Raw genomic sequence first — 20,389 nt, 5'->3', positions numbered from 1 at the left:
TGGCAAAGTAACATCTCTGCTTTTGAATATGTTGTCTAGGTTGGTCATAACTTTCCTTCCAAGGAGTAAGCATCTTTTAATTTCATGGCTGCAATCACCATCTGCAGTGATTCTGGAGCCCCAAAAAATAAAGTCTGACACTGTTTCCACTGTTTCCCCATCTATTTCCCATGAAGTGATGGGACCAGATGCCATGATCTTAGTTTTCTGAATGTTAGCTTTAAGCCAACTTTTTCACTCTCCTCCTTCATGTTCATCAAAGGCTTTTTAGTTCCTCTTCACTTTCTGCCATAAGGGTGGTGTCATCTGCATATTTGAGGTTATTGATATTTCTCCTGGCAAGCTTAATTCCAGCTTGTGTTTCTTCCAGTCCAGCGTTTCTCATGATGTACTCTGCATATAAGTTAAATAAGCAGGGTGACAATATACAGCCTTGACGTATTCCTTTTCCTATTTGGAACCAGTCTGTTTTCCATGTCCAGTTCTAACTGTTGCTTCCTGACCTGCATACAGGTTTCTCAAGAGGCAGGTCAGGTGGTCTGGTATTCCCATCTCCTTCAGAATTTTCCACAGTTTATTGTGATCCACACAGTCAAAGGCTTTGGCATAGTCAATAAAGCAGAAATAGATGTTTTTCTGGAATTCTCTTGCTTTTTCAATGATCCAGTAGATGTTGGAAATTTGATCTCTGGTTCCTCTGCCTTTTCTAAAACCAGCTTGAACATCTGGAAGTTCCCGGTTCACGTATTGCTGAAGCCTGGCTTGGAGAATTTTGAGCATTACTTTACTAGCGTGTGAGATGAGTGCAAAAAAACAATACCCAGTGTGGATGTGACTGGTGATAGAAGCAAGGTCCAAAGCTGTAAAGAATAATATTGCATAGGAACCTGGAATGTTAGGTCCATGAATCAAGGCAAATTAAAGTGGTCAAACAGGAGATGGCAAGAGTGAACATCGACATTCTAGGAATCAGTCAACTAAAATGGACTGGAATGGGTGAATTTAACTCAGATGACCATTATATCTACTACTGCAGGCAGGAATACCTTAGAAGAAATGGAGTAGCCATCATGGTCAACAAAAGAGTCCGAAATGCAGTACTTGGATGCAATCTCAAAAACGACAGAATGATCTCTGTTCGTTTCCAAGGCAGACCATTCAATATCTCAGTAATCCAAGCCTACACCCCAACCAGTAACTCTGAAGAAGCTGAAGTTGAACGGTTCTATGAAGACCTACAAGATATTTTACAACTAACACCCAAAAAGATGTCCTTTTCATTATAGGGGACTGGAATTCAAAGTAGGGAGTCAAGAAACACCTGGAGTAACAGGCAAATTTGGCCTTGGAGTAACGAATGAAGCAGGGCAAAGGCTAATAGAATTTTGTCAAGAGAACTCACTGGTCATAGCAAACACCCTCTTACAACAATACAAGAGAAGACTCTATACATGGACATCACCAGATGGTCAACACTGAAATCAGATTGATTATATTCTTTGCAGCCAAAGATGGAGAAGCTCTATACAGTTAGCAAAAACAAGACCAGGAGCTGACTGTGGCTCAGACCATGAACTCCTTATTGCCAAATTCAGACTTAAATTGAAGAAAGTAGGGGAAACCACTAGACCATTCAGGTATGACCTAAATCAAATCCCTTATGACTATACAGTGGAAGTGAGAAATAGATTTAAGGGACTAGATCTGATCGATAGAGTGCCTGATGAAGTATGGACTGAGGTTCGTGACATTGTACAGGAGACAGGGATCAAGACCATCCCCATGGAAAAGAAATGCAAAAAAAGCAAAATGGCTGTCTGGGAAGGCCTTACAAATAGCAGTGAAAAGAAGAGAAGTGAAAAGCAAAGGAGAAAAGGAAAGATATAAGCATCTGAATGCGGAGTTGCAAAGAATAGCACGGAGAGATAATAAAGCCTTCCTCAGCGATCAATGCAAAGAAATAGAGGAGAACAACAGAATGGGAAAGACTAGAGATCTCTTTAAGAAAATTAGAGATACCAAGGGAACATTTCATGCAAAGATGGGCTCGATAAAGGACAGAAGTGGTATGGACCTAACAGAAGCAGAAGATATTAAGAAGAGGTGGAAAGAATACACAGAAAAACTGTACAAAAAAGATCTCCATGACCAAGATAATCATGATGCTTTGATCACTCACCTAGAGTCAGACATCCTGGAATCTGAAGTCAAGTGGGTCTTAGGAAGCATCACTATGAACAAAGCTAGTGGAGGTGATGGAATTCCAGTTGAGCTATTTCAAATCCTGAAAGATGATGCTGTGAAAGTGCTGCACTCAATATGCCAGCAAATTTGGAAAACTCAGCAGTGGCCACAAGACTGGAAAAGGTCAGTTTTCATTCCAATCCCAAAGAAAACAACCCAAGACACATATAATCAAATTAATGAAGATCAAACACAAAAATAAATATTAAAAGCAGCAAGGGAAAAACAACAAATAACACACAAGGTCATTCCCATAACAGCTGATCTTTCAACAGAAACTCTCCAGTCCAGAAGGGAATGGCAGGACATACTTAAAGTGATGAAAGAGAAAAACCTACAACCCAGATTACTGTACCCAGCAAGGATCTCATTCAAATATGACGGAGAAATCAAAAGCATTACAGACAAGCAAAAGCTCAGAGAATTCGGCACCACCAAACCAGCTCTCAACAAATGCTAAAGGATCTTCTCTAGACAGGAAACACAGAAAAGGTGTATAAACTTGAACCCAAAACAACAAAGTAAATGGCAATGGGATCATACTTATCAATGATTACCTTAAATGTAAATGGGTTGAATGCCCCAACCAAAAGACAAAGACTGGCTAAATGGATACAAAAACAAGACCCCTATATATGCTGCCTACAAGAGACCCACCTCAAAAGAAGGGACACATACAGACTGAAAGTGAAGGGCTAGACATGAAGACTAAAAGAAAACAGGAGTAGCAATACTCCTATCAGATAAAATAGACTTTGAAATAAAGGCTGTGAAAAGAGACAAAGAAGGACTCTACATAATGATCAAAGGATCAATCCAAGAAGAAGATATAACAATTATAAATATATATGCACCCAACATAAGAGCACTGCAATATGTAAGGCAAAAGCTAACAAGTATGAAAGGGGAAATTAACAGTAACACAATAATAGTGGGAGACTTTACTATCCCACTCACACCTATGGATAGATCAACTAAACAGAAAATTAGCAAGGAAACACAAACTTTAAATGATACAATGGACCAGTTAGACCTAATTGATATCTATAGGACATTTCACCCCAAAACAATGAATTTTACCTTTTTCTAAAGTGCACATGGAACATTCTCCAGGATAGATCACATCCTGGAACATAAATCTAGCCTTGATAAATTAAAAAAAATAATTAAACCATTCCAAGCATCTTTTCTGACCACAGTAGAGTAAGATTAGATGTCAATTACAGGAGAAAAACTATTAAAAATTCCAACATATAGAGGCTGAACAACATGGTGCTGAATAACCAACAAATCACAGAAGAAATCAAAAACAAAATCAAAATATGCATAGAAACGAATGAAAATGAAAACACAACAACCCAAAACCTATCAGTTCAGTTCAGTTCAATGTATGGCAATGTATGCCAAAAACCACTACAATATTATAAAGTAATTAGCCTCCAATTAAAATAAATAAATTAATTTTAAATAAATAAATCCCATTGCCACAACTACAGATCCCACATGCTGCAACTAAAGATCCTTCATACCACAATGAAGACTGAAGAATCCACATGCTGCACTAAGACCCAGAGCAGTAAAAAATAAATTAATTTTAACAACCTGCACATGTATATTAAAAGAAGCATTATTCGTTTTTATTTATTTATTTATTTATTTTACTTTAAAATATTGTATTGGTTTTGCCATACATTGACTTGAATCTGCCATGAGTGTGCATGTGTTCCCAATCCTGAACCTCCCTCTCACCTCCCTCCCCATCCCATTCCTCTGGGTCATCCCAGTGCACCAGCCTCAAGCACCCTGTATCATGCATCAAATCTGGACTGACGAGTCATTTCACATATGATATTTTACATTTTTCAATGCCATTCTCCTATATCATCCCACCCTCGCCCTCTCTCACAGACTCCAAAAAACTGTTCAATACATCTGTGTCTCTTTTGCTGTCTCACATAAAGGGTTATCACTACCTTCTTTCTGAATTCCATATATATGCATTAGTATACTGTATTGGAGAAGGCAATGGCACCCCACTCCAGTACTCTTGCCTGGAAAATCCCATAGACGGAGGAGCCTGGTAGGCTGCAGTCCATGGGGTTGCTAGGAGTTGGACACGACTGAGCGACTTCACTTTCACTTTTCACTTTCATGCATTGGAGAAGGAAATGGCAATCCACTCCAGTGTTCTTTCCTGGAGAATCCCAGGGACAGGGGAGCCTGGTGGGCTGCCATCTATGGGGTCGCACAGAGTCGGACACGACTGAAGCGACTTAGCAGCATACTGTATTGGTGTTTTTCTTTCTGGCTTACTTCACTCTGTATAATAGGCTCCAGTTTTATCCACCTCATTAGAACTGATTCAAATGTATTCTTTTTAATGGCTGAGTAATATTCCATTCTGTATATGTACCACAGCTTTATTATCCATTCATCTGCTGATGGACATCTAGGTTGCTTCCATGTCCTGGCTATTATAAACAGTGCTGCGATGAACATTGGGGTTCACGTGTCTCTTTCCCTTCTGGTTTCCTCAGTGTGTATGCCCAGCAGTGGGATTGCTGGGTCATACGGCAGTTCTATTTCCAGTTTTTTAAGGAATCTCCACACTGTTCTCCATAGTGGCTGTACTAGTTCGCATTCCCACCAACAGTGTAAGAGGCTTCCCTTTTCTTCACACCCTCTCCAGCATTTATTGCTTGTAGACTTTTGGATCACAGCCATTCTGACTGGCGTGAAATGGTACCTCATTGTGGTTTTGATTTGCATTTCTCTGATAATGAGTGATGTTGAGTATCTTTTCATGTGTTTGTTAAACATCTGTATGTATTCTTTGGAGAAATGTCTGTTTAATTCTTTGGCCCACTTTTCGATTGGGTCATTTATTTTTCTGGAATTGAGCTGCAGGAGTTGCCTGTATATTTTTGAGATTAATTCTTTGTCAGTTGCTTCATTTGCTGTTATTTTCTCCCATTTTGAAGGCTGTCTTTTCACCTTGCTTATAGTTTCCTTTGTTGTACAGAAGCTTTTAATTTTAATTAGGTCCCATTTGTTTATTTTTGCTTTTATTTCCAATATTCTGTGAGATGGGTCACAGAGGATCCTGCTGTGATTTAAGTCAGAGAGTGTTTTGCCTACGTTCTCCTCTAGGAATTTTATAGTTTCAGGTCTTACATTTATATCTTTAATCTATTTTGAGTTTATTTTTTGTATGGTGTCAGAAAGTGTTCTAGTTTCATTCTTTTACAAGTGGTTGACAAGTTTTCCCAGCACCACTTGTTAAAGAGATTGTCTTTTCTCCATTGTATATTCTTGCCTCCTTTGTCAAAGATAAGGCGTCCATAGCTGCGTGGATTTATCTCCGGGCTTTCTATTTTGTTCCATTGATCTACATTTCTGTCTTTGTGCCAGTACCATACTGTCTCGATGACTGTGGCTTTGTAGTAGAGCCTGAAGTCAGGCAGGCTGATTCCTCCAGTTCCATTCTTCTTTCTCAAGATTGCTTTGGCTATTCAAGGTTTTTTGTATACCCATACAAATTGTGAAATTATTTGTTCTAGTTCTCTGAAAAATACTGTTGGTAGCCTGATAGGGATCACATTGATTATATAGATTGCTTTGGGTAGTATACTCATTTTCACTATATTGATTCTTCCGATCCATGAACACGGTATATTTCTCCATCTATTTGTGTCCTCTTTGATTTCTTTCACCAGTGTTTTATAGTTTTCTATATATAGGTCTTTTGTTTCTTTAGGTAGATATATTCCTAACTATTTTATTCTTTTCGTTGCAATGGTGAATGGAATTGTTTCCTTAATTTCTCTTTCTATTTTCTCATTATTAGTGTATAGGAATGCAAGGGATTTGTGTGTGTTAATTTTATATCCTACAACTTTACTATATTCATTGATTAGTAATTTTCTGGTGGAGTCTGTAGGGTTTTCTATGTAGAGGATCATGTCATCTGCAAACTGAGAGTTTTACTTCTTCTTTTCCAATCTGGATTCCTTTTCTTTTTCCTGCTCTGATTGCTGTGGCCAAAACTTCCAAAACTATGTTGAATAGTAATGGTGAGAATGGGCACCCTTGTCTTGTTCCTGACTTTAGGGGAAATGCTTTCAATTTTTCACCATTGAGGGTAATGTTTGCTGCGGGTTTGTCATATATAGCTTTTATTATGTTGAGGTATGTTCCTTCTAGTCCTGCTTTCTGGAGGGTTTTTTTATCATAAATGGATGTTGAATATTGTCAAAGGCTTTCTCTGCATCTATTGATATAATCATATGGTTTATATTTTTCAATTTGTTAATGTGGTGCAATACATTGATTGATTTGTGGATATTGAAGAATCCTTGCACCCCTGGGATAAAGCCCACTTGGTCATGATGTATGATCTTTTTAATGTGTTGTTGGATTCTGTTTGCTAGAATTTTGTTAAGGATTTTTGCCTCTATGTTCGTCAGTGATATTGGCCTGTAGTTTTCTAAAAGTAGCTTTATTCTTAATTGCCAAAACCTGGAAGTTATCAAGATGTCTTTCCACAGGTGAGTGGGTAAACATCCAGACAATGGGATATTATTCAGCCCTAAAAAGAAATGAAATATTAAGCCTAGAAAAGACATGGAGGAACCTGAAATACACACTAACAAGTGAAAGGAGCCAAACAGAAAGGCTACATACTGTGTGATTGCAACTATATGACATTTTGGAAAAGGCAAAACTGTGGAGATAATTAAAAGATCAATGGCTGTCAGCGGTACATGAGGGGAGATGAATAGGTAGGACAAGAGGTTATTTAAGGCACTGAAAATACCCTATCAGTTAAGTTCAGTCACTCAGTAGTGTCCGACTCTGCAACCCCTTGAATCACAGCACGCCAGGCCTCCCTGTTCATCACCAACTCCTGGAGTCTACCCAAACTCATGACCATGGAGTCAATGATGCCATCCAGCTATCTCATCCTCTGTCGTCCCCTTCTCCTCCTGCCCCCAATCTCTCCCAGCATCAGAGTCTTTTCCAATGAGTCAACTCTTAGCATGAGGTGGCCAAGTATTGGAGTTTCAGCCTCAGCATCAGTCCTCCAATGAACACCCAGGACTGATCTCCTTTAGGATGGACTGGTTGGATCTCCTTGCAGTCCAAGGAACTCTCAAGAGTCTTCTCCAACACCACAGTTCAAAAGCATCAATTCTTTGGCGCTCAGCTTTCTTCACAGTCCAACTCTCATATCCATACATGACCACTGGAAAAACCATAGCCTTGACTAGACGGACCTTTGTTGGCAAAGTGATGTCTGTGCTTTTGAATATGCTATCTAGGTTGGTCATAACTTTCCTTCCAAGGAGTAAGCGTCTTTTAATTTCATGGCTGTAGTCACCATCTGCAGTGATTTTGGAGCCCAAATAAATTAAGTCTGACACGGTTTCCACTGTTTCCCCATCTATTTCCCATGAAGTGATGGGACCAGATGCCATGATCTTAGTTTTCTGAATGTTGAGCTTTAAGCCAACTTTTTCACTCACCTCTTTCACTTTCATCAAGAGGCTTTTTAGTTCCTCTTCACTTTGTGCCGTAAGGGTGGTGTCATCTGCACATCTGAGGTTATTGATATTTCTCCCGGCAAGCTTAATTCCAGCTTGTGCTTCTTCCAGCCCAGCATTTCTCATGATGTACTCTGCATATAAGTTAAATAAGCAGGATAACAATATACAGCTTTGACGTACTCCTTTTCCTAATTGTAACCAGTCTGTTGTTCCATGTCCAGTTCTAACTGTTGCTTCCTGACCTGCATACAGGTTTCTCAAGAAGCAGGTCAGGTCGTCTCGTATTTCCATCTCTTTCAGAATTTTCCATAGTTTATTGTGATATACACAGTCAAAGGCTTTGGCATAGTCAATAAAGCAGAAATAGATGTTTTTCTGGAACTCTCTTGCTTTTTCGATGATCCAGTAGACGTTGGCAATTTGATCTCTGGTTCCTCTGCCTTTTCTAAAACCAGCTTGAATATCTGGAAGTTCACAGTTCATGTATTGCTGAAGCCTGGCTTGGAGAATTTTGAGCATTACTTTACTAGCATGTGAGTTGAGTGCAATTGTGCAGTAAAGTTTGAGCATTCTTTGGCATTGCCTTTCTTTGGGATTGAAATGAAAACTGACCTTTTCCAGTCCTGTGGCCACTGCTGAGTTTTCCAAATTTGCTGGCATATTGAGTGTAGCACTTTCACAGCATCATCTCCCAGGATTTGAAATAGCTCAACTGGAATTCCATCACCTCCACTAGCTTTGTTTGTAGTGATGCTGTCTAAGGCCCACTTGACTTCACATTCCAGGATGTCTGGCTCTAGGTGAGTGATCACACCATCATGATTATCTCTGATATTATAATTACAGATATACCTATTTTTATTACCCTCTGCTTTACTGCATTTTGCTAGCACTATATATAAATTTTTTTTTTATAAGTTGAAGTTTTGTGGCAACCCTCTGTTTAGCAAGCCTGTTGGCACCATTATCCAATAGCATTTGCTCACTTGATGTCTGTGTGTCACATTTTGGTAAATCACACATTTTTCAAATGCTTTCATTATTATTATATTTGTTATGGTGATCAGTGACCTTTGATGTTACTATTACAATTGTTTTGTCAGTTTTTTGCAATAAAATTCTTTTTGCAGCCATGAAATTAAAAGATGCTTGCTCCTTGGGAGGAAAGCTATAACAAACCTAGACAATATATTAAAAAGCAGAGATATCACTTTGCAGACAAAGGTCTGTATAGTCAAAGCTATGGTTTTTCCAGTAGTCTGTACGAATGTGAGAGTTGAATGACCATAAAGAGAGCTGAATGCCAAAGAATTGATGCTTTCAAATTGTGGTACTGGAGAAGACTCTTGAGAGTCCCTTAGACCACAGGGAGATCAAATCAGTCAATACTGAAGGAAATGAACCCTGAATATTCATTGGAAGTACTGTTGCTGAAGCTGAAGCTCCAATACTTTGGCCACCTGATGTGAAAGGCTGACTCATTGGAGAAGAGTGTGATGTTGGGAAAGATTGAAGGCAAAAGTAGACTATATGAAGTCTAATTTAAACTATGGACTTTGGATGATTATGATATGTTAATGCGGGCTCATTCTTGATTTAAAAATGTACATTCTGATGAATGATATTGATAATAATTATGGCTATGCATGTGTGAGAGTAGTGAAGATATGAGAGTTCACTGAATTTTCCTCTCAATTTTGCTCCAAAACTAAAACTTTTCTAAAACAAATTTTAAAGTAAAAGGATACAAAAATATACACCATGCTAACAACAGTCAAAAGAAAGCTAGAGTAGCTATATTAACATCAGACAAAGGAGATTTCTATGCAAAGAATATTACCAGGGATAAATAAGGCCTTTCATGATAAACAGGATGAATTAATCAAGAGGATATAACAATCCTAACCACTCTTAAATGTTTATACATCTAGTAACAGAGGTTTTGTTTCACATATAAAACATTTTTCATATATAAAAATATTCACATATTTTATATGTGAAACAAAAAAGGATAGGACTAAAAGGAGAAAGAGACAAATCTGCCATTACAGTAAGAGATTTCAATATCTCTTAATAATCAATAGACCAAGTAGGCAAAAAATTAGCAAGGATATAGTCTACTTGAACATCACTACCAATAAACCCGACTGATTGACATTTATAGACCACTTTACCCAACAAAGGCAGAATACACATGATTCTCACATACACAGAACATTCACCAAAATAAGCCATATGGGTTATAAAACATATCTCAACACTTTATGGCAAACAGATGGGGAAAAAATAGAAATAGTGACAGATTTTATTCTCTGGGCTCCAAAATCACTGTGGATGGAGACTGCAGCCATGAAATTAAAAGATGCTTGCACCTTGGAAGAAAACCTATGACAAACCTATACAGTATATTAAAAATAGAGATGCCACTTTGCTGACAAAGGTCCATCTAGTCAAAGCTATGATTTTTCCAATAGTCATGTACAGATGTGAGATTTGGACCATAAAGGAGGCTGCTGCTGCTAAGTTGTTTCAGTCATAAAGCGACCCCATAGACGGCAGGCAGCCCATCAGGCTCCGCCGTCCCTGGGATTCTCCAGGCAAGAACACTGGAGGCTAAGCACCCAAAAACTCATGCTTTTGAACTGTGGTGCTGGAAAAGATTCTTGAGAGTCTCTTGAACAGCAAGGAGATCAAACTAGTCAATCCTAAAGGAAATCAACCCTGTATATTCACTGGAAGGACTGATGCTGAAACAGAAGCTCCAATACTTTGGCCACCTGATGCAAAGAGCTGCCTCATTGGAAAAGACCCTGATGCTGGGAAGGATTGAGGGCAGGAGGAGAAGTGGGTGACAGAGGATGAGATGGTTGGATGGCATCACTGATTGAATGGACATGAGTTTGAACAAATTCTGGGAGATGGTGAAGGACAGGGAAGCCTGATGTGCTGCAGTCCATGGGGTTGCAGAGTTGGACATGATTTAGCAACTGAAAAAAAACAACAAATTTAAAAGGAATCTAGGCATATACAGTATAGTCTCAGATCACCATGGAATGAAATTAGAAATCTGTAACAGAAATATCTCTGGAAATTTTTCAGATACTTATATAATGCTGCTGCTGCTGCTGCTAAGTCGCTTTAGTCGTGTCCGACTCTGTGCGACCCCAGAGACGGCAGCCCACCAGGTTCCCCCATCCCTGGGATTCTCCAGGCAAGAACACTGGAGTGGGTTGCCATTTCCTTCTCCAATGCATGAAAGTGAAAAGTGAAAGTGAAGTCGCTCAGTCGTGTCCGACCCTCAGCGACCCCATGGACTGCAGCCCTCCAGGCTCCTCCGTCCATGGGATTTTTCTAGGCAAGAGTACTGGAGTGGGGTGCCATTGCCTTCTCCAACTTATATAATAGCACACTTTTAAATGGCCCAAGGATGAAAGAATAAATACATAGGGAAAATGGGAAGTATTTGAACTGCATGAAAATGATAACACATTGTGTCAAAACTTGTGGGATGCATCTGAGCAGTAGTTGAAGTAAATGTATAGTTGAAGTAAACTGTGCTGTGCTTAGTAGCTCGGTCATGTCCAACTCTTTGCAACCCCATGGACTGTAGTCTGCTAGGCTCCTCTGTCCATGGGCAATCTCCATGCAAGAACACTGGAGTGGTGGGTTGCCATGCCCTCCTCCAGGGAATATTCCCAACCCAGGGATCGAACCCAGGTCTCCTGCATTGAAAGGTGGGTCCTTTCCCACTTGAGTCATAGGGAAGCCCATGAATAATGGAGTGGGTAGCCTGTCCCTTCTGCAGGGGATCTTCCCAATCCAGGAATTGAACTGGGGTCTCCTGCATTGCAGGTGGTTTCTTTACCAGCTGAGCTACCAGGCAAGCCCAGCATTAAAACTACTATATTAGAAAAGAAGAAAGGTCTCATATCAATGACCTCAGCTTTCACCTTAACCAATACAATATTGTAAAGTTAAAAAATAAAATAAAATAAAAAAATAAAAAAAGAAGAGCTAATTAAACCTAAACTAAGCAGACTAAAAAAAATAACATCAGAGCAGAAACCAGATTGCTCAGAAAAAGGAGAGAGAAGACATAAATTATCAATACCAGGAACGAGAAAGATTATATCACTACTGCTGCTGCTGCTGCTAAGTCGCTTCAGTCGTGTCCGACTCTGTGCAACCCCATAGACGGCAGCCCACCAGGCTCCCCCGTCCCTGGGATTCTCCAGGCAAGAACACTGGAGTGGGTTGCCATTTCCTTCTCCAATGCATGAAAGTGAGAAGTGAAAGTGAAGTCACTCAGTCATGTCTGACTCTTAGCGACCCCATGGACTGCAGCCTACCAGGCTTCTCTGTCCATGGGATTTTCCAGGCAAGAGTACTGGAGTGGGGTGCCATTGCCTTCTCCTATCACTACAGATGCCCATATATTAACCAATAATAGGAGAATATTATAAATACTTGACAATAAATTTACAGGAAATGGACAAATTCCTTGAAATACACAAACTACCAAAGTTTTCTCAAGAAGAAAGAGATAAGTTGAATAGCCCTAAAGAGGTTATACATGCTAAGTCGCTTTAGTTGTGTCTGACCCTTTGTGACCCTATGGACTGTAGCCCGCCAGGCTCTTCTGTCCATGGGATTCTCCAGGCAAGAATACTAGAGAGGGTAACCATGCCCTCCTCCAGAAAAAGGTAGTAATTGTAACATTTCTTTTCAACAAAGAAAATTCCAGGCCTATATGGCTTCAATAGTGAATTCCACCCAACAAAATAATTCAAGGCAGAAATAATACTATCTCTTCTCCAGAAAATTGAAGAGGAAGAAATACTTCCCAACTTGTTTTATGAGCTTATTCGTTACTCTGATACCAAACCCAGACATACACTTTATTTTTTTTAATCAATTTATTTATTTTAATTGGAAGCTAATTACTTTACAATATTGTAGTGGTTTTTGCCAAACATCCACATGAATCAGCCACGGGCACACATATGTTCCCCATCCAGAATCCCCCTCCCACCTCCTTCCCCATTCCGTCCCCCAGGGTCATCCCAGTGTACCAGCCCTGAGCACCCTGTCTCATGCATCGAACCTGGATTGGCAATCCACTTCACATATGATAATATGCACATTTCAACGCTACATACACTTTAAAAGAAAACTACAGACCCTCATGAACACTGATGCAAAAATTGAAGCAAATCAAATCCAACAATATGTAAAAAGAAAAATACATTACAACCAAATAGGGTTTACTTCACGATGCAGAGTTGGTTTGCAACACTAGAACATCAATCATTATATTCAATTTACAATCATCAATTCACCATATTAACAAACTGAAAAAGTAAAACCCTACGATCACCTTAACAGACACAAAAGCTACATTTGGCAAAATCTAGCTAAGAGTCGGACATGGCTGAGCAACTTCACTTTCACTTTTCACTTTCATGCATTGAAGAAGGAAATGGCAACCCACTCCAGTGTTCTTGCCTGGAGAATCCCAGGGACGGGGGAGCCTGGTGGGCTGCCGTCTACGGGGTCACACAGAATCGGACACGACTGAAGGGACTTAGCAGCAGCAGCAGCAGCATCTATTTCTGATAAACTCTCTCAAACATATTAGGAATAGAAGGTAACTTTCCCAAACTAAGAGAAAATATATAGAAAACCTACAGATAATATCATACTTAAGAGCGAATTACTAAACGCTTTTCATCAAAATATAGAAACAAGGCAAGCATGTCTGCTCTCTTTACGGATCTCTTTCAACATTGTACAGGAGGATGGAATCAGTGCAATTATGTAAGAAAAAACAAAAGGCATCCATACTGGAAAGAAAGAAGCACAACTGTTTTTATTCACAGATGATGTAATTGCCTATGGTCAAACAGAAACTTTAGGGGGAAATACTACTAGAGCTAATAATTAAGAATAGCAAGTTTACAGTATCTTTATTATGAAATGAGTGTGTCCCTCCAAAGTTTATATGTTCAAGTCATAACCCTCAATGAGATTGTATTTGGAGATAGAGCCTATGAGAGGGTGATATGAGTTCATAAAGGTGAGGCCCAATCTGAGAGATCTGGTGCCCTCATAAGAAAAGAAAGAAACACCAGAGCCCACTCTTTCTTTGCGTGGAGAGAAAAGGTCATGTGAAGTCATAGCAAGATGGTGGTCACCTACAAGACAAGAAAAGAGCCCTACCAGGTAATGAATAGGCCAGCACTTTGGTCGTGGACTTCCTGGCCTCTAAAACTTTGAAAAAATAAAATTCTGTTGTTTAATCCCCCTAGTCTATTGTATTTTGTATGGTAGTCCAAGAAGACTAATATAAAGATCAACAAACAAAAAGGTATATTTATTGGACTTCTTCTTGGTGGTACAGTGGACAAGAATTTGCCTGCCAATGCAAGGGACAGGGGTTCGATCCCTGGTCCAGGAAGATTCCACATGTCTCAGAGCAACTGAGCAACTCAAGCTCAGTACTCAGAGCACAGAGCAACTCAAGCCCATGTGCCACAATTTTTGAGACCATGCTCTAGAGCCTTCAAGCCACAACTACTGAGCCCGCATGCTGCAGCCACTGAAGCCCACATCCCTAAGACCTGTGTCTGTAAGAAGAGAAGTCTTTGTGATGAGAAGTATGTGCACTTCAACAAAGAGTAGACACCACTCATTGCAACTAGAAAAAACCTGGGCAGCAACAAAGACCCAGTGCAAACAAAAATACATAATTTTTTTAAAAAAGGAATCAGTTGGATGGGAGGGGAATTTGGGGAGAGAATGGATACATGTATATGTATGGCTGAGTCCCTTCACTCTTCACTTGAAGCTATCACAACATTATTAATCAGCTACACCCCAATACAAAATAAAAAGTTAAAAAAATAAAAAAGGAATCATTTTTTAAAAAGGTATATCTCTATATGCTAGCAATGAATAGTGAGAAATAGAAATTAATAGCATAAAAATCAGAGAAGGCAATGGCACCCCACTCCAGTACTCTTGCCGGGAAAATCCCATGGACAGAGGAGCCTGGTGGGCTGCTGTCTATGGGGTCGCACAGAGTTGGACACGACTGAGTGACTTTACTTTCACTTTTCACTTTCATGCGTTGGAGAAGGAAATGGCAACCCACTCCAGTGTTCTTGCCTGGAGAATCCCAGGGACAGGGGAGCCTAGTGGGCTGCCGTCTATGGGGTCGCACAGAGTCGGACATGACTGAAGCAATTTAGCAGCAGCAGCATAAAAATATGAAATATTAAAATTAGGTGAGAAATAATGACATCAGGTGGGAATAATGACCTGTACAGTAAAAATTTTAAGGTATTAAAGAAGACCTAAATAAAATGGACAGATGCCCTTTTTTCTAAAGATAGGAAACTCAATCTTGTTATGATGTCAATTATCCTCAAATTAACCTATAGATTCAATGCAATCCAAATCAAAATCCCATTAGAGTTTCTTGGTTTTTTTTGTAAAAATTGACAAGCTGATCCTAAAATTCATATACAAGTGCAAAGGACCTAAAAGCCAAACCAACTGAAAAAGAATAACAAAGTCAGAGAGCTAATACTATCTGATATCAAGAATTACTATAGTGCCACATTATTCAATACTGCATGGTACCAGTATAAAGACAGACAAGTAGATGAATGAAACGATATAGAGAATCCAGACAGAAACCCATACATATATATGGATAACTTTTTTTTCAGCAAAGGTGCAAAGGCAATATAGTGAAGAAAGGACAGCATTTTCACAAATGGTGCTAGAATAACTGAATGTCAATATGCCAAAAAAGGAACTTGAATCCATATCCTACATTATTTAATAAAATTAACTCATAGGCAAAAATGTAAAACTTTAAATTATGAAACTTCTAGAAGAAACCACAGAAGACCTTTGTGACCCTGGGTTAGGCAAAGATTTCTCAGATATGACAACAAAGGCATATCCCAATAACAAACTGACAAGTTGGATTTCATCAAAGTTAAAAATTTATGTTCTTCAAACTATTTCACAAGTAATTACATATTATATGATTCCACTTATATGAAATGCCCAGAAAAGGAAACTTGAGAGACATAAAGTAGATCAGTATTTGCCTGGGGCTGAGAACAGGGTTTAAGTGTAAATGGGCATAAGGGATCTTATTGTGGGTAAAAAATGTTCTAAAACTGACATATGGTGATGCTTAAACTCTCTAAATTTGCAAAAAAATCATTTAATTGTAAAACTTTAAATGGGTAAATTTTATTAAATGTAAAATATACTACATTAAGGTTTTGTTTGTTTGTTTGTTTGTTTGTTTTTAAGAAGACAGTAGAAATAGTGTGAAAAGACAAGGTACCCACTGGAAGAATATTCTTCAAAGCATATATCTCATAAAGGATTTGCATCCAGAACATGCAAAGAACTCTCAAAATTCTACAATGAGAAAATCAATTTTTTAAATAGACAAAATATTGGAACAGATATATCACCAAAAAGGATATGCAGATGTCAAATAAGTATATGCTGCTGCTGCTGCTAAGTCGCTTCAGTCATGTCCAACTCTGTGTGACCCCATAGACGGCAGCCCACCAGGTTCCTCTGTCCCTCTGTCCCTAGGATTCTCCAGGCAAGAATACAGGAGTGGGTTGCCATTTCCTTCTCCAATGCATGCATGCATGCTAAATCCCTTCAGTCGTGTCTGACTCTGTGCAATCCTATGGACAGCAGCCCACCAGGCTCCTCTGTCCACAGGATTCTCCAGTCAAGAATACTGGAGTGGGTTGCCATTTCCTTTTCCAAAATAAGTACATGATAAAGTGATTAACATCATTAGTCCTTAGGGAAATATAAATTAAAATCACATTACGATATCACTTTATATCTATTAGAATGGTTCAAATTAAAAGACTGGCCATATTAAGTGTCACAAGTTTCAAACACTGCTAGTAGAAATATAAGATGGTATAACTACTTGGAAAACAGCTTGGCAATTTCCATTTTTAGGTATTTATCTAAGAGGAAAGAAAATATACACCCATACTGTAAAAGAATGTGTATTATAACACTTGCTAAAACAATAAGGAAAATTTTATTCAAAACTTGCAATAGTGGTATTGCAATAGCAGAGAGAGGTTGTGTCCAACTCCAAATACAGCAAAGATAGCTGGGGATTTAAAGCCAATGAACAGTGAAAGCATCAGAGGATGGGAAAACTGCTAAGAGGAGAGACATCAAGAATAAGAAAATTCTTGCTAAACTGATCTAAGATACTATGATTTATGATAGGAAATATATATTTGATCTTTGCCCCCATTTCTGGCATAGAGCTGAAACTCCCTAGGTGATAAGAGAAATGAGGTGTCTTTTGTTACATTAATAGAGTGACTTTTGAACTATAGTTAGGATAGGAGCTAGTTGTGAGGGAAACCAACTATGTAATTAGAGGATTGGGACTTTCAGGCCCAATAACATCTTCTCATAAGGGAGGAGAGAGTAGCTAGAGGTTGAATGAATCACCAATGACCATTGATTTAATCAATCATGCCTATGCAATGAAGTCTCCATAAAATTCCAAAAGGACAGGGTTCAAAGAGCATCTTGGTTGGTGAGATTGGGGAGAATGGCATTCCAAGAGAAAGCATGGACCCTCTGCACCCTTCCACCATACTTTGCTCTATGCACCTCATCTATCTGGCTGTTCCTGAATCATATCCTTTTATAATAAAACAGTAATTTAGTGAGTAAAATGTTTTTCTGAGTTCTATGAGCCACTATAGAAAATTAATCAAACCCAAGGAGAGAGTTGTGAGAACTTCTGATTTACAGCCAGTAAGTTAGAAGTAAAGGACTTGTGACTGGAGTCTGAAGTCTCAGGAGACAGGTCATGGGACCTCCAACTTGTAGCCAGCCTGTCAGAAACACAGGTAACAACCTGGGCTTGCAATTGGTGTCTGAAGTATAAGGTGTTCCTGTAGGACAGAGCCCTTTACCTGTGAAATCTGTTGCTGTCTCTGGGTAGTGTCAGAATTGGGTTGAATTTCATCCACCTGCAATGTAGGAGACTTGGGTTCAGTCCCTGGGTTGGGAAGATGCCCTGGAGAAGGGAAAGGACCCACTCCAATATTCTGGCCTGGAGAATTCCATGGACTGTATAGCCCAAGGGGCCACAAAGAGTCAGACAGGAATGAGCGACTTTCACTTTCACTTTCTAGGATACCCAGCTGGTGCCTGGAAGTTGCTTGTGTTAAGTGAGGGAAAATCCTCCCCATCAATACACTCATTGAAACTGGGTCCAGGACCTGATTTAGACTTAATATGCCAGCATGCTAAAGGCAGCCAGAATGATCAGATATCAGAGGTGGAGGACTTTCTGTAAACTGGTGAGCAGAATTCTTGCTAAAATCATATTCAAGGATGGACATGGAAGCCCAAGGTCAAGGCCTAGTTTAGAAGAGAGCTCAGGATAGCCTCACTAAAGTTTGATTATGGAGAGATTCTTTGTTAATACAAATACTTCACTGAAATGTTCTAAGCAGCTAAATAATATAAATATCCATAAATAGATGAATGGGTAAATAAATTATGCTATACCATGCAATGAAATATTACTTAGCAATAAAAAGGAACAAACTATTGATACACTCAAACACAACAAACTGATACACAACAAAATATGGAAAATTCTTCAAGAAATGGATACCAGATCACCTGACCTGCTTCCTGAGAACTGTATGCAGGTCAAGAAGCAACAGTTAGAACTGGACATGGAACAACAGACTGGGTCCAAAATGGGAAAGAAGTACGTAAAGGTTGTATACTGTCACTCTGCTTCTTTAACTCATATGCAGAGTACATCATGAGAAATGCTGGACTGGATGAAGCACAAGCTGGAATCAAGATTGCCGGGAGAAACATCAATAACCTCAGATATGCAGATGACACCACCCTTATGGCAGAAAGGGAAGAAAAACTAAAGAGCCTCTTGATGAAAGTGAAAGAGAAGAGTGAAAAAGTTGGCTTAAAACTCAACATTCAGAAAACTCAGATCATGGCATCTGGTCCCATCACTTCATGGCAAATAGATGGGGAAACAGTAGAAACAGTGACAGACTTTATTATTTGGGGTCCACAATCACTTCAGATGGTGACTGCAGCCATGAAATTAAAAGACACTTGCTCCTTGGAAAAAAAGTTATGACCAACCTATACAGCATATTAAAAAGCAGAGACATTACTTTGCCAAGAAAGGTCCATCTAGTCAAGGCTATGGTTTTTCCCATAGTCATGTATGGATGTGAGAGTTGGACTACAAAGAAAGCTGAGCGCCAAAGAACTGATGCTTTTGAACTGTGGTGTTGGAGAAGACTATTGAGAGTCTGGACAGCAAGGAGACCCAACTAGTCCATCCAAAAGGAAATCATTGCTGAATATTCATTGGAAGGACTGATGCTGAAGCTGAAACTCCAATCCTTTGGTCACCTGATGCGAAGAACTGACTCATTGGAAAAGACCCTGATGCTGGGAAAGATTGAGGATGGGAGGAGAAGGGGACAACAGGGGATGAGATGGTTGAATGGCATCACTGACTCAATGAATATGAGTTTGAATAAACACTGGGAGTTGGTGATGGACAGGGGATGCCTGGCGTGCTGCAGTCCATGGGGTCACAAAGAGTCAGACACGACTGAGCAACTGAACTGAAACTGATTGATATACTCAACAATATGGCTGAATCTCAAAATAGCTATGCTGAGTGAAAGAAGTCAGACTAAAAAAAAAAACAACTCTCTCTTTCTTGAAGGACTCCAAAATCCAATCTGTTACGACAGTAACTAGATAAGTAGTTGCTTGGGAGGCATGAAGAAAGAAATTGTAATATTATAGGAGGAAACTTCTGGTGATGAATATTTTCACTATCTTGATTGTGGTGGTAGTTTCAAAGATGCTTATATACAGGAAAACTTTTTTTTTTTACTTTTGTTAGAGTATAGTCACTTTATAATATTGTGTTAGTGTCTACTGTACAGCAAAGTGAATCAGATATATATAGATATATTCTATTTTTTGGATTTTCTTCCCATTTAGGTCACCATACAGCATTGAGTAGAGTTCCCTGGGCTATACAGAAGGTTCTCATTAGTTATCTATTTTATACATGGCATCACTAATATATCTATGTCAATCCTAAATTCCCAATTCACCCCATTCCCCTCTTTTCCCCTTGGTATCCATAGGCTTGTTCTCTATGTCTGTGTCTCTATTTCTGCTTTGTAAATATGATTGTGTATATCAATACCAGGCTTTCCTGGTGGCTCAGGTGGTAAAGAAAACACATGCAATATAGGAGACCGCCTGCAATACAGGGGACCCAGATTCAATCCCTGGGTTTGGAAGATCCCCTGGAGAAAGAAATGGTAACCCACTCCAGTATTCTTTCCTGGGAAATCCCATGAACAGAGGAATCTGGTGGGCTACCATCTATGGGTCACAAGAGTCAGATATGACTTAATGACTAAACCACCACCATACCAATGTCAACTTTTGGTGATGAATATTTTCACTATCTTGATTGTGCTGATGGTTTCAAG

The 20,389-nt window shown here is 39.2% G+C and overlaps 1 protein-coding gene across 6 annotated transcripts in view; it reads right to left on the bottom strand.

Annotated features, from left to right (window-relative positions):
- Positions 1-20,389, bottom strand: part of MEIKIN (meiotic kinetochore factor) — a 137,109-nt gene that overhangs the window by 43,581 nt on the left and 73,139 nt on the right. For 2 of the 6 annotated variants that reach the window (XM_055548118.1, XM_055548125.1), the window contains exon 13: positions 17,792-17,848. The exons of the other annotated variants lie outside the window; for them this stretch is intronic. In XM_055548118.1, coding sequence (XP_055404093.1) covers positions 17,792-17,848 — 57 coding nt within the window. The remainder of the gene's footprint in view (positions 1-17,791; positions 17,849-20,389) is intronic. 6 annotated transcript variants of the gene reach the window in all.

Source organism: Bubalus kerabau, chromosome 1 (assembly GCF_029407905.1).
Source record: "Bubalus kerabau isolate K-KA32 ecotype Philippines breed swamp buffalo chromosome 1, PCC_UOA_SB_1v2, whole genome shotgun sequence".
Taxonomy (NCBI): Eukaryota; Metazoa; Chordata; class Mammalia; order Artiodactyla; family Bovidae; genus Bubalus; species Bubalus kerabau.
The sequence above is the reverse complement of the archived record's forward strand: the minus strand, read 5'-3'. Positions and strand labels throughout refer to the sequence as shown.